The sequence below is a fragment of the Rhinatrema bivittatum genome, chromosome 15 (assembly GCF_901001135.1).
Source record: "Rhinatrema bivittatum chromosome 15, aRhiBiv1.1, whole genome shotgun sequence".
NCBI lineage: Eukaryota > Metazoa > Chordata > Amphibia > Gymnophiona > Rhinatrematidae > Rhinatrema > Rhinatrema bivittatum.
In genome coordinates, this window is record NC_042629.1 from 80,978,714 (window position 1) to 80,992,113 (window position 13,400).

The 13,400-nt window shown below is 47.4% G+C and overlaps 1 protein-coding gene across 3 annotated transcripts in view; it reads left to right on the top strand.

The window, feature by feature from the left end:
* Positions 1-13,250, top strand: part of MFN2 (mitofusin 2) — a gene marked incomplete at its 3' end in the record, with an annotated part of 78,375 nt that extends 65,125 nt beyond the window's left edge. For all 3 annotated transcript variants that reach the window (XM_029578824.1, XM_029578826.1, XM_029578825.1), the window contains 1 exon segment: positions 13,124-13,250. In XM_029578824.1, the coding sequence (XP_029434684.1) occupies positions 13,124-13,250 (127 nt within the window).
* Between the last annotated feature and the right edge of the window lie 150 nt (positions 13,251-13,400).

Here is a 13,400-nt window from a genome sequence, read left to right on the forward strand (position 1 = left end):
AACAACAACACCCTCTGCACTACTATAATATCCAGAAAATCCTGTCCTAGCGCCGAGCTAGCAAACACACTCTCCACCTCTTTACCCAATCTAATCTGCTCAGACCCTGACACAGCGCTAGCTTCCTGGAATAACCTTACAGGAGACATCGCCAACAGACTCTGTCCAGTCTCCAAATGAGACATAAGTGCCACCTCGAAATCCACTAAGCCATGGTACACACCAGAACTCAAATCCCTAAAAAGTACTCTCAGGCAAAAGGAGAGACAATGGCGTAAGGACCCAACCCCGCAACACTCCTCCATCTACAAAACAGCATTACACAGTTACAGACTCTCTACTCAAGAACACAAACGAGACTTCTATGCTAAAAAAATCCATGACTACAGTTTCAACCCCAAAGTGCTCTTTTCCCTCGTCTCAAGTCTTACCACTCCTATCCCCCCTACTATACCAGACGCTGACGCATCTTCCAAATGTGAAGAACTGGCCAACTACTTCCACAGCAAAATTGCAACCATCCTTTTAAGATTCCCCCCCTGCTAACTGTCCCCCCTACACCCCGCCTGCCCTCCCCACACCCTCCCAACTTGCAATGGCCGTCCTTGACCCTACCTGCACCAAAGAAGTTGAAAACATCCTCAAAAAACTCAAACCATCCTCTCATCCTGATGACACCATTCCCTCTAAAGCCCTATTGGCCATCCCTAACGCCATAGTCAGAGCTATAGCAGATATCATTAATTGCTCCCTCGCACATGGGTCTGTCCCAGACACACTCAAACACGTGGTAGTCAAACCCCTTCTCAAGAAACCCTCCCTAGACCCAAAAGACCCTTCCAACTTTCGCCCAATCTCTAACCTCCCCTTCATTGCCAAGCTTAAGGAAAGGGTTGTGAACTCACAACTCATGGACTATCTCGAAAATCATGCAATCCTCCATGCCTCTCAATTTGGTTTCCAGAAACACTTCAATACTGAATCGCTACTCCTCTCCCTATCCAACCACCTCCTCAGAGGCATGGGCCAAGGCCACAGCTACCTCCTCGATATTTCGGCAGCTTTCGACACCATTAGCCACCAGCACCTACTGACATGCCTGGAAAGCATCGGCATCTCAGCCTTGCCCTTGCCTGGTTCAAATCCTTCCTCTCAAACAGAAAGTTTTCCGTTAAAATTGGTAACTCCACATCTGCCCCACATCCCTTACATCAAGGAGTCCCTCAAGGCTCATCGCTCTCTTCCACGTCTACATCACCCCACTCTGCCAACTTCTCACTGATCTCAAACTTAAGTTCTATCTCTATGCTGATGATGTCCAGATCATCATCCCCATACACAACTCTATCTCCGATGCCCTGGAGCATTGGGAAAACTGCCTCGCAGCCATCAACCCCCCCTGCTCAACAGCCTCCATCTAGCCCTTAATATGAACAAAACTGAACTCCTACTCATCTCCCCCCACTCGTTCACCTCCGCTTCACTGTATAACAACCCCTAGTTTAACCTTCATTCAGCGCAACCATTTGTAAAGGACCTTGGAGTTCTCCTTGATCACCAATTAAGCATGAAGAACTATGTTAACTCTTAACTTAACTTAAAACTGGCTTCTTCAAACTTAACGTACTTAAAAAAAACTCAGACCTCTCCTACAAACCCAGGACTTCCGTACAGTGATCCAAGCTACCATCTCTTCCAAATTGGATTACTGCAATTCTCTCCTAGGGCTCCCGCATCCCACGATAAAACCACTACAAATGTTACAAAATGCCACAGCAAGACTCATTGCAAACTCCCGTAAACATGAACACATCACCCCCATCCTCAGAGACCTACACTGGCTCCCCATACCCTCTCACATACACTACAAAACCCCGACCATAGTACATAAACCATTCACGCCCACAACTCCAGATGGTTAGACCTTCCTTTCACTGCTCCCCAGTCCTCTCGACCGACCAGATCTGCCAACAAAGGTACCCTTCTTGTGCCCTCACTCAAAATAGCCCATCTCTCCTCTGCACGCGACCGCGCCATCTCGATTGCAGGTCCCGCTCTATGGAACACCCTGCCGCTCGACCTGCGCCTTGAACCATGTGTTATCAAATTCAAAAAGAAACTAAAAACGTTATTTAAACAAGCCTATCCAAAATAGACGGCCCATAATCCTGTCATTCTGTGTATCACTACATGGTGTCTATGCTTTCCTCATATTGAGGATACAGTTGTTTTGTTAATTTCTTTCTTCTTGGCTGCTCCTTTGTTCTCCCCCTCCAAGTTCATTTTTCCCTGTTAACATGTAATTCTCAAGCCTATTTCGCTCATTGTAAACCGGTATGATGTCCACAACTAATACCGGTATATAAATTTTTTTTTAAATAAATAGACAAACTTTACATTCTATCCCTTCCGTGATGTCACTCACAAAGACATTGAACAAAACCGGTCCTAACACCGATCCCTGTGGCACTCCATTTAACATGGTATTCTCTTCAGAGTAGGTTCCATTTACCCGTTGTCTTCTATCCATCAACCTGTTTGTAATCCATGCCACCATCTTGGCGTTCACTTCCAAGCTTCTCATTTTGTTCATGAGTCTTCTATGAGGGACCATATCAAAGGCTTTACTAAAATCCAAGTAAATCACATTGAGTGCTCTTCCCTGAATCCAATTATTTATTTATTTATTTATTTATTTGAAGCTTTTATATACCGGCATTAGTATGCAAACATCATACCGGTTCGCATTGCAACTAATAGGCTGAAAGTACAATCAACAGGGAGGGGAAACGGGAGAGAGTAAATACATAGTGCAGAGAGTATTGAAAATTACAAGCATTAGATTTAAACGGTAACAGGCTATTTACAAGAGTCTATAAGTAAAGTCTTAAATGGTAACAGGCTAATTACAAAATCTATATACAATTTAGGTACCAATTATAAGGGGCTGTCAATGGAGTTGGAGGGAGGGGAGGTAGAGGAGGTAAATGGAGATGATTAATCAGGATAGGCTTGTCGGAAGACCCAATCACCCAATCAAAGAAATCAATCAGATTTGGCTGACAGGACCTTCCCCGGTGAATCCGTGCTGTCTCAGATCGAGCAACCCACAAGATTGTAGGTAGTTTTCTATCCTATCTTTCAGCAGAGTCTTCATTTCCTAGCGTGTAGCCAGATGGACTGAGAACAAATAGGTTTATGCTCCCCTGCCAGCAGATGGAGACAGTCAGGTTTCTAAGCTGACGTCACCCTAGATACATCCCTGCAGTGACCTCAGCCAATTCAGTATCTCTCTGTCTCCTGGCAGATGTGGATGCTATCCCCACACCAGGAGCAGTGTCTAGCGGGACTGCAGCACTAATCCAAAGGAGTGAAAAGAAGATTGAGCCCCGCTCGCCTGCGGTCCCTCTGCCAGTTCAGAATTCCTAAGGCGATTTGCGAGATCCCTCAGAGGTGTGCCTTGGTCCGGTAGCTGGCTCCCGGCATGGACTTTGCTGTTAAGCAGCTGAAAAGCAGTGGGTTCAGAAGCAGAATGTGCTCGTGAAGGCTTAAGCCCTCTGGAGACCATCTCTGTACTCAGCCCTTAAGCGCTGAGCCCAGGTAAGTAGAGAAGAGCTCCTCTGAACCAGAGACGTGGAAAGGCTTCAGTAAGTCTTTCCTCCGGTCTCCTGGCTGGGCATGCCATACCGATATCGTTCCCGATCCCATGCGGGCGAAGGAAGGGTGGTTTCAGAGTGGGTTGAGTGGCCTCCCCCGGTGGGCTAGGCCACGCTTCAGGCTCGATGGTGATCCAGGGCGCCGCCATCTTGCACGCAGTTTGGTGCCGCACCATATTCCACCTTTGGCAATTGGTACGTGCGGTGTGGACCGTCATCCTGTGCGCCGTACACGCGCGCATAACTGTGAGCACATGCACAACCGGCCACTTAGTTCCATGTGCGCCGAGGCGAGTCTTGTGTGTGCTCGGGAAGCATTAACCGGCTAAACGCAGAAGCTACAGAGGTTATGGCAGCAGCAGCAAAGAAGCTCAGATGACGCTGCCTTTGTGCCGCCTGCCATATTAGGGCTGCACAGTCTGACCTGCAATCCTGCCTGTGTCAGCACTGTGAGGAGCCCAGGGAGGACTGGACTCCCAGAACTTTTCCAAATTCGTCCATCCCAGTCGGAGGACGAGTCAGCCACGACCTTATCTGACAGCACCCCGGACCTCAGCAATTCCAGGGCTGCATCCTCCCCGGGAGAGGGCAGTTCAACGGCCCCTAACCCGGGTCCCCTAGGGCCAAATATGGACCTGGCAGCCTTCTTTTGGTTGGAATTTTTCCAGGGCCTTCAAGCCTTTGTTCAGGCGCAGTCAGCCACTGCCCCGGACCGGGCAGTGTCCCACCTGGAAAGGCCTCACCCTCCCAGTACTGACAACAGGCCTTGGAACATGCCTCACAAAGGGTATCCCTGATAGGACCCAGACACAACGGATAACAACGGGGATTCCTTAGAGGATGGGGAAATCCCCCCAGGCCTGGAGCCGTACCTGACCATGCTGCGATTTTTCCACAGAGATGAATTACCGGCCCTGGTCTTCCAGACCCTGAAGACTCTGGGAGTTCCGGGCATGGGACCCTATGTCGGAGCCAAAGAAGAACCCCATCCTGGTGTCTCTACAGAAAGCCTCTTGCTATTTCCCGATGCTGGAAGCCATCCATGTGTTGATTGACTTGGAATGGGAAGCCCCAGAGGCAAGTTTTAAAAGAGGTCAGCTTTGGAGGCCTTGCATCCTCTGGAGCCAGCGGTCAAGGAACGCCTGCGTTACCCGAAAGTGGACACCATGGTCTGAGACATCTCGAAGCTAACAACTATCATTTTGAGGGAGGGCTGGCCTTGAAGGATGCGCACAATAGGCGGTTAGAATCCATCCTTAAGCAAGCCTTTGACACGACAGCAATGACGCTGCAGATTGCTTCCTGCTGTGCCCTGGTGGCTCACTCCTGTCTCGAGAGAGAGGCAGATAGCTCTTGGGCACATGCCGGAGAGGTGATTGAACCCGCTGCAGCCTTCCTGGTGGACACAAGCTCGAATCTAGTGCATACCTCTGCCAGAGGAGTAGTCTCACTTGCGGCGGCCAGAGGACAGCTATGGTTGTGAAACTGGTCAGCGGCAGGGCCGGTGCAAGGGGATTTGGCGCCTTAGGCGAGCCTTCTCCCTTGCCCCCTCCCCCCCGGGTCGCGCTGCCACCCCCCCCCCCCCCCCCGGGCTTGGCCCCGACTCCTACCTCATTCTCGATCACGCCCGTTGACTGTGTGGTTTTCTGGGTCGCGACCAGGTTGGGCACTGCTTGCGGCCCGCCAAATCTCCAATCCTCTTTGCCCTCGCTTGTGGCCCCAAATGACTCGCACCCAGTGGTGCACCAAGGGTCTCCGGCGCCCAGGGGCCAATGCATTTGTGTGCCTCTCCAGCATCCCCCCCCCCCTTAATCCTTTTTTTACTAATGCTTAAAGTCACAGAAAATCAGTGGCGTCTCTAGTCAGAAGAATCTTTTGGGGAGGGAGCCAAAATGACATTTCCTCATCACACCCACCTCTAGGGCATGGATCCTGCTTTAAAATTGGTTATAAAAAAAAGTGTTAAATTCCAAAGGGTCTTCTGCGTAATTTTAAAAAGCTGGCCAGTTTCACACTATATAATTATTTGATAGCCTCATTCAGCTAATTCTATATGGCTATGAGAGTGAAGTCTGGAATATATAGGAAGGGTCGGAATGTCAATATAAATCCTGCACCTCCAGTTCTGTAACTCTGTGCATCCACTGAAATTCCCCCAAACAATGGAGCTTGGATGTTTCCCTTACAACTCATTATACTAAAAGATATTTTCAAATTCTGGTGTCACCTACAGTAACAGCAGCACAAACACCTTCCACTGCCAGGCACATTATGAACGAACACAAAACCTCGCAAAAAAGACACTCAAAATCTATACTGCAGTCCCATTGTAACATTTATTTAAAACTTTTTATATACCGACGTTCATAGACATATCACATCTGTTTACAAATAAATGAGGGATAAGTTGAAACTGAGAGGGAAATATAAAGTTACATATAACGGGTATACAAAACTTGGAAGAGTGACCTAGGCGAGAGGAGTTAAATAGATAGAACAATAACTATAATATCAATGTTTGTATGGTTCTGGAGGATGGTGGTAGAGATGGGAGGTGCTATGGTGGGGGAAGCTAATTCAAGTGTAGGCTTGTTCGAAAAGCCACGTCTTAAGCTTTTTTTTGAAGTTGGCAGTGCAGTGTTCTAGGCGGAGATCTGGTGGCATCGAGTTCCATAGAGTTGGGCCTGCTATAGTTAGTGCTCGTTTTTTGGTAGATATGAGTTGGGTGATATTGTGGGTGGGAGTGGCTAAGGTTCCTTCGTAGGGGGTTCTGGAGGGTCTATTGGAGGTGCGGTCTTGGAAGGATTTATTTAGCCAGGTAGTGTTTTGATTGTTTAAGGTTTTATGGATAATTGTGAGGCTCTTATAAAGGATTCTCGAAGTGATCGGGAGCCAATGGAGGTCTTTGAGGATCGGAGTGATGTGCTCTGATCTGCGTGAGTTAGGATTCTAGCCACCGCATTTTGCAGCATTTGAAGGGGTCTGATTGAAGTTGCTGGAAGGCCTAAGAGAAGGGAATTACAGTAATCGTTCTTAGTGAAAAGGGTAGCTTGGAAGACTGTTCGGAAGTCATTGTGGTGTAGTAATGGTCTTAGTTTTTTCAGTACCTGCAGTTTGTAAAAACAGTCTTTGGTAGTGTTGTTGATATGTTTTTGGAGGCTGAGGTGGTTATCCAGAGTGAAGCCTAAATTTCTAACATGTTGGGAGAAAGTGAAGGGATGCACTGAGGGTGGTTGGTTGAGGCGAGCTGGGGAGATAAAGAGCAGCTCTGTTTTCGATGTATTTAAGGCCAGCTTGAGATTAGTGAGGAGGGAGTTGATTGAAGAAAGGCAGTTGTTCCAGGTTTTAAGCGCATTAGGAACAGAGTCAGTGACAGGGATGAGAATCTGTACATCATCAGCAAAGATGTAATGCATGAGACCAAGGTTGGCAAGAAGTTGGCATAAGGGCAGCAGGTAAATGTTAAAGAGGGTGGGGGAGAGAGAGGATCCCTGTGGTACACCACGAGTTAAATTAATGGGGTTCAATTCGTGGTTACCTATTTTTACTTTATACTGGCGATTATTTAGGAAAGATGCGAACCAGCTTAGGGCTGTACCTGATATACCTATGTCTGTAAGGCGTTCAATGAGAATATCGTGGCTGACGGTGTCAAAGGCTGAGGAAATGTCTAATAGGGCGAGAATAAATGATTGACCCTTTCCATACCCTTAAGGATGGTGTCAGATAGGGATAGTAAAAGGGTTTCTGTATTGAAGAATTTCCTGAAGCCAAATTGGGATGGGTAGAGGAGGTTGTTATTTTCAAGATGATCAATGAGCTGTAAGTTGACGACTCTCTCCAAACGTTTAGCTAGGAAAGGGAGGTTGGATATTGTTCTAAAGTTAGCTGGGTCTGAAATGTCTAAGTTTGGTTTTTTTAAGATGGGTTTGAGGATGGCTTGTTTCAGAGCCGAAGGGACTTGTCCTAGGGTGAGTGAGCTGTTTATAATTTCCGATAAGGGTTTGGCAATTGTATCAGGAATGGTAAGGAGGGCTTTAGTAGGAATAAAGTCCTCAGGGTGTGTAGAGGGTTTCATTTTCTTTAGTAGGTTAGATAACTCTGAAACGTAGGTGGTGTCGAAAGAGTCTAGGGGGATGCCGGCGTTTTTGTGTCTGGGAGGTGGAGGGGAAGGTGGGAAATTTGCAATGAGGTTACTTATTTTGCTATGGAAAAAGGTTGCTAGTCCATTGCATTTGTTTTTTGCTTCATCGGAGAATGGAGTGGGGCTTGGTTTTGTGAGAAGTGAGACATGGGCAAAGAAGGCTTTGGCATCATATTGGTAGTGATGGATTTTATGAGAGTAGTAATCTTTTTTTAGTTTGTAGGATAGTGGTTCTGTAGGAATTGAGGGTGTTTTTGTAGTCTGCTCAGAGGGAGGAGCAAGGGTTCTTGCGCCATTTCCGTTCTTTGGTTCTTAGCTGAAGTTTGACGGATTTAAGTTCTGCTGGGAACCACATTTTTTTTAATTATATGGTTTTATTTCTTTGGATGTAATAGGACATACTTTGTCGGCAATGTCTTTGGTGATTCTGCTCCAAGAGCAGTGGGCAGAGTCCATGTTGGTGAGGTCCAATTTTCCGAGTTCGGATGTGAGGGAGGAGGGCTAGATCTTCTTGAGAGCATGGTTTCCTATAGTAAATGAGGTTGCTTTGTTTTACGTTGGGAGATGGATTTTTATTTAGGGTGAGCTTGGAGGTTATAAGAGAGTGATCAGACCAGGGAACTGGGGTGCAAGTGGGGGCTTCTGTGGTGATGATGTGGGAGTTAGTGAAAATTAAGTCTAATGTATGTCCAGCTTTGTGTAGGGCTAGATTAGGTTTGGGTAAATCCTAAGACTGTGATAGCGGATAAGATAGATTCACAAGCGGGGGAATGCTGTCCACATGGAGATTGAAATCCCCCAGGATAATGGCTGGACTATCCAAATCTATCTTCTCTGCAATAAATTCAATGAGTGGGGAGGGGTTGCTGTTGAGGAAACCGGGAGGGGGTGTAAATGAGACAAATTTGAAGCTGTGGGGATTTGAAGAAACCTATTTCGTAATTATGGGGAAGGGTTAACAACCGGGGGGGGATTAGTTTCAATTCTTTCTTTGAGGCCAGTAGAAGGCCGCCTCCTCTTTTTTTGAGTCTAGGAAGGGAGTGGATGTCGTAGAGGTCTGTGGGGAGTTAATTCAAAAGGACTATGTCCGTTTGTTTGAGCCATGTTTCTGTGATAGCACAGATGTCTGGCTGAGTGTCTAGTAAAAGGTCATTAAGGATCAGGGGTTTTTTTTGTTAGTGATTGGGAGTTGAAGAGGAGGAGTGATAGTGAGGCTAGACAGAGGAATTGTGTTAGGGGGGAGATCATAATGGGTACTAGCGCTCTCAAATTGGAGGGAGGCGTAAGGAGGTAAATCCTTTTTTGGGTAAAGGGTTGGTGGCGAAGTATAGGAATAGGGTAAGACTATATTGTGAGGAGGGGGAGGGTGAGAGATTTATTTTATTTATTTATTTATGAACTTTTAATATACTGACATTCGTATAACACATCACGCCGGTTTACAATTAACTATTAGAAAGGAAAATTACATTGAAACGGGGGAGGGGGCAGGGGGACAGGCAGGAAAAGGGAGAGAGAAGAGGGTATAATTTGTATGTATGCCTAGCTAGGCCTTGGCTCTTACCCCGGTAGGTGTGCGCCGAATGCGCAAGCCTTTGTACAAATAGACGCTGCTTCGTGGTATTGGGTCAGGCCTTTAGAAGGTGGTCCTGTCTGGTCAGGGGCGCACACAGATGATGTTGGTCTAGTTGGGTCTCTGGCTGGTCGCAGGCGGGTCGGGTCGTAGTGCTGGTCACCAGGCTGGAGGGAGGGCACATGCGGTCTGCAGCCCTTTTTAAGACAGTAGGTATCCTATAGCATATGAATCTCTTGGCAGGTGAGTGCTGAATGCATGAGACATTTTGTAGGATCCATGTGTTGGGGTAGACAGGGCCGAGTCGTTGCGGTCTGGTCCGAAAATCGGTCCTGGAGGGGGGCTTTTCCGGATAGTCTGCGCGGTCACTGGTGCTTGCTGCTTCGTGGTGGGATTTCCTTTAGACCGTGGGGGGTTAATGGTCACGAAGGCAGAGGGAGCAACTGGAATCACCCGAAGGATGAGCACAAAGTGGCGCACTAAGGGGCCTGCCCCTTAGTTGTGCTCCTTCAGCGCATGCCGGGCAGCGCGCGCCGCCGGAGGAAAGGTAGAAGAATTTAAAGAGCCTACCCGGCTCTTCCGCTGACATCACAGGGGAGGCGAGCCTCGGGGTGGGCCTCGGGCTCGGCGATCTGGTGGTCTTCGGGTCAGTCCTGCAGTGGTTTCGGGGGGAGACTAGGGGAGACCAGGGGGAGAGACTAGGGTGGTTTCAGGGGGGTTGACTTCGAGGGGTTGGAATTGGGGTAAGCCTGTCTGAAGAGCCAGGTCTTAATGCCTTTTTTGAAGTTGGGTAGGGAGGGTTCAAGACGGAGGTGTGTGGGGAGGGAGTTCCAGAGGGCGGGGCCTGCGATGGTGAAGGCTCTTTCTCTGGTGGTGGATAGGTGGGCTGTTTTGAGGGGGGGTGTGTGGAGGGTGCCTGTGGAGGTGGATCTTGTCTGGCGGGTTGAGAGGTGGAAGTGGGGCATTTCTTTAAGCCAGGGGGAGTTGTTTTTGTAGAGAGTGTTGTGAAGAATAGTTAGGGTTTTGTATTGGGAGCGGAAATGGATGGGCAGCCAGTGTAGGTCTACTAGGATGGGTGTGATATGCTCTCTTTTAGGTGTGTTAGTAAGGATTCGAGCCATGGCGTTTTGAAGAGTTTGAAGTGGTTTGATGGTGGAGAATGGGAGGCCTAGTAGCAGGGCGTTACAGTAGTCCACTTTGGAGAAATTGGTGGACTGTAGGACTAATCTGAAATCTTGAGTGTGGAGTAAAGGCTTGAGTTTTTTGAGGATCTGAAGTTTGTAGAAACCTGTTTTGAGGAGGGACTTGATGTGTGGCTTGAAATTCAGGTGTTGGTCAAGGGTGACTCCCAGGTCTCTTACGGAGGGGGGTAGTGTGGGGGAGATGTTGGGGTGCGGTGGTGTGGTGGAGGAGTTGTGTTCAGGTTGCTTGGATATAAAGAGTAGTTCGGTTTTGGTTGCATTGAGAGCAAGGTGAAGGTTGGTTAGTAGGGAGTTGATGGTGACTTCCAGATAGCGAATGGAATCAGGGTATGGAAGGTTTTTGAGAACTGGTGTGCCTCCATACCTGTGTCGCCACGGACCACCTCGGTGGCTCACATCCTATCTTTTCTTCAACAGGGACTGGACAAGGGTCTGGCCTACAACTCGCTGAGAGTGCAAGTCTTTGCCCTCGGCTCTCTACTTCATCAACGAGAGGGAACTTCCCTTTCCTCTTACCCGGATATCATCCGATTCCTCAGGGGGGTGAAGCACGTGAAACCCCCGGTCCACACTCTTTATCCTTTGTGGAGTCTCAATCTCGTTCTCCGAATCTTGGTCGGACCACCCTTTGAACCCATGCATTCCGCGACCCTCAAGGATATTACTCTCAAAACAGTTTTCCTGGTAGCTATCTGTTCTGCCCACAGAATCTTGGAGCTTCAAGCACTCTCGTGCAGAGAGCCCTACCTTCGTTTTACGGATTCGGGAGTTTCCTTGCGCACTGTGCCTGCTTTTTTGTCCAAGGTGGTTTCCGAGTTCCACTTGAATCAGACGGTAGAGCTTCCGTCCTTCTCAGCGGATGCATCTGCGGATCTACACAAGCTAGATGTCAAGCATATCCTCATTCGCTATCTGGAAGTCACTAATGATTTTCGCTTGTCGGACCATCTTTTTGTTCTCTGGCATGATCCGAAGAAGGGGGCCAAAGTGTCAAAAACTACCATTGCTCGCTGGCTGAAGGAGGTGATCTCTGTGGCCTACATTGGAGCGGGTCGACAACCTCCGGCGGGTGTCAAGGCCCATTCTCTTCGAGCTCAAGCTGCTTCCTGGGCGGAGATCCAGGAGATTTGTCGAGTGGCAACTTGGAAATCGTTACATACCTTTACTCGTCATTATCGTCTACACATACAGTCACCTACTTTTGGCTCCTTTGGCTCTAGGGTCATTCGAGCAGGGCTTTCCGGGGCCCACCCTACGTAGGGAAGCTTTGGTACATCCCACTGTCTGGACTGATCCTGGTACGTACAGGGAAAAGAAAATTATTCCTTACCTGCTAATTTTCGTTCCTGTAGTACCAGGGATCAGTCCAGACGCCTTCCCTGACTGTTTATTGGGTTTGGGATTGCCTCTCTGCTCAAATTGTTCTTCAGTGCCTTTTTTCCTTTGGCTGGATAATGGTTCATTCTGGAAGTTTGTTGTTTGACACTGTTTTGTGCCTTTTGCACATTGCTTGTTACTTAATTCTATTGTTCTTGATCCATCCTGATTTTCCTCTTTGCTTTGACATACTCCATACTGAGGATTAGTAGAGGGTGCACTACCTTATAAGGAAGCATCCTTCAAAGTTCTATTTGACTCCATCTGCTGGAAGGGGGAGATAACCACTGTTTGGACTGATCCTTGGTACTACAGGAACGAAAATTAGCAGGTAAGGAATAATTTTCTTTTGAATATCCGATTAGATTTAGAGCGGCCATTTGTACAGACGAGTTGCCTGCACGGATTTAGCTGGGTAATGCTAGATGTTGTACTAACTGGCTAAACTTTAAAATCATGCGCTGATCTGTCCTTTTATTTATTTGTTTGTTTTTTGCTAAACTTATGCTAGACAAAACCTTTAGCTAGACAAAAAGTGGTGGGGGGAGGGCAGGATTTTTAATTGGAAGAATGGAGGGAGAAGACCAAACATTGAGCAGGACTTTGTTGCAACATAATAGGCAAACTGAATGCATTAAGTGGTCCTTACCTGCTGATATCTTCTATGATTCTGGTTTTGATATGCTGCTTGCCTTATTACAGTATATGCATCTGTTCTCTTGTACCCATTTTAGTTTCTTGCTGTCCATTTCACCACTGGACCCTTTATTTACTACAGATTAATTTTCAACCTAGATGATTTCTTACGATCTACCTCTTATCTTTAGCCATTCCTATATACCTGCTCTATTCTCATATTTAGTGTCTTTCATTTGATTGATTGCAATTTGGATTGGAATCCGCCTTAAAACTAATTTAAGAAAAAGTGGCATATCACATGTTTATCAATAAATACTACAAGTTTAAAAGTGTTGGAGTAAAGTACTGTAAGGAAGTGTTCTTCCATACAAAGAACGGACCCCAGTTGAGATGGTATTGACATTGAAAAAGTCATGCGACAGCCACAGAGAACATCTGGCAGTAGGGGAGTAATACTACAGCTAGAGATCTTATAGGATCTGAGGTCCTGTAAAAATGACCTGATGGTGTAACCAGCCTTCTCTCTTTGCAGGGTTTACTGCCTGGAGAAGCGAGAAGAGCGACAAGACCGCTTGGAGTTTATTGATAAACAGTTGGACTTATTGACCCAGGATTACAAGCTGAAAATAAAACGGGTGACAGAGGAAGTGGAGAGACAGGTATAAGAGCCCATTAGTATTTCTGGGGCTAGAGAACGTTTAGGTCCTACGCTGAATGGTGGAGAGGGTGGCAGGCTTGGAAGGAGCAGGAGATGTAGGATAGGGAGTCTACACTGAGTGACTAGGGGATGGTAAACACCGGAACAATAG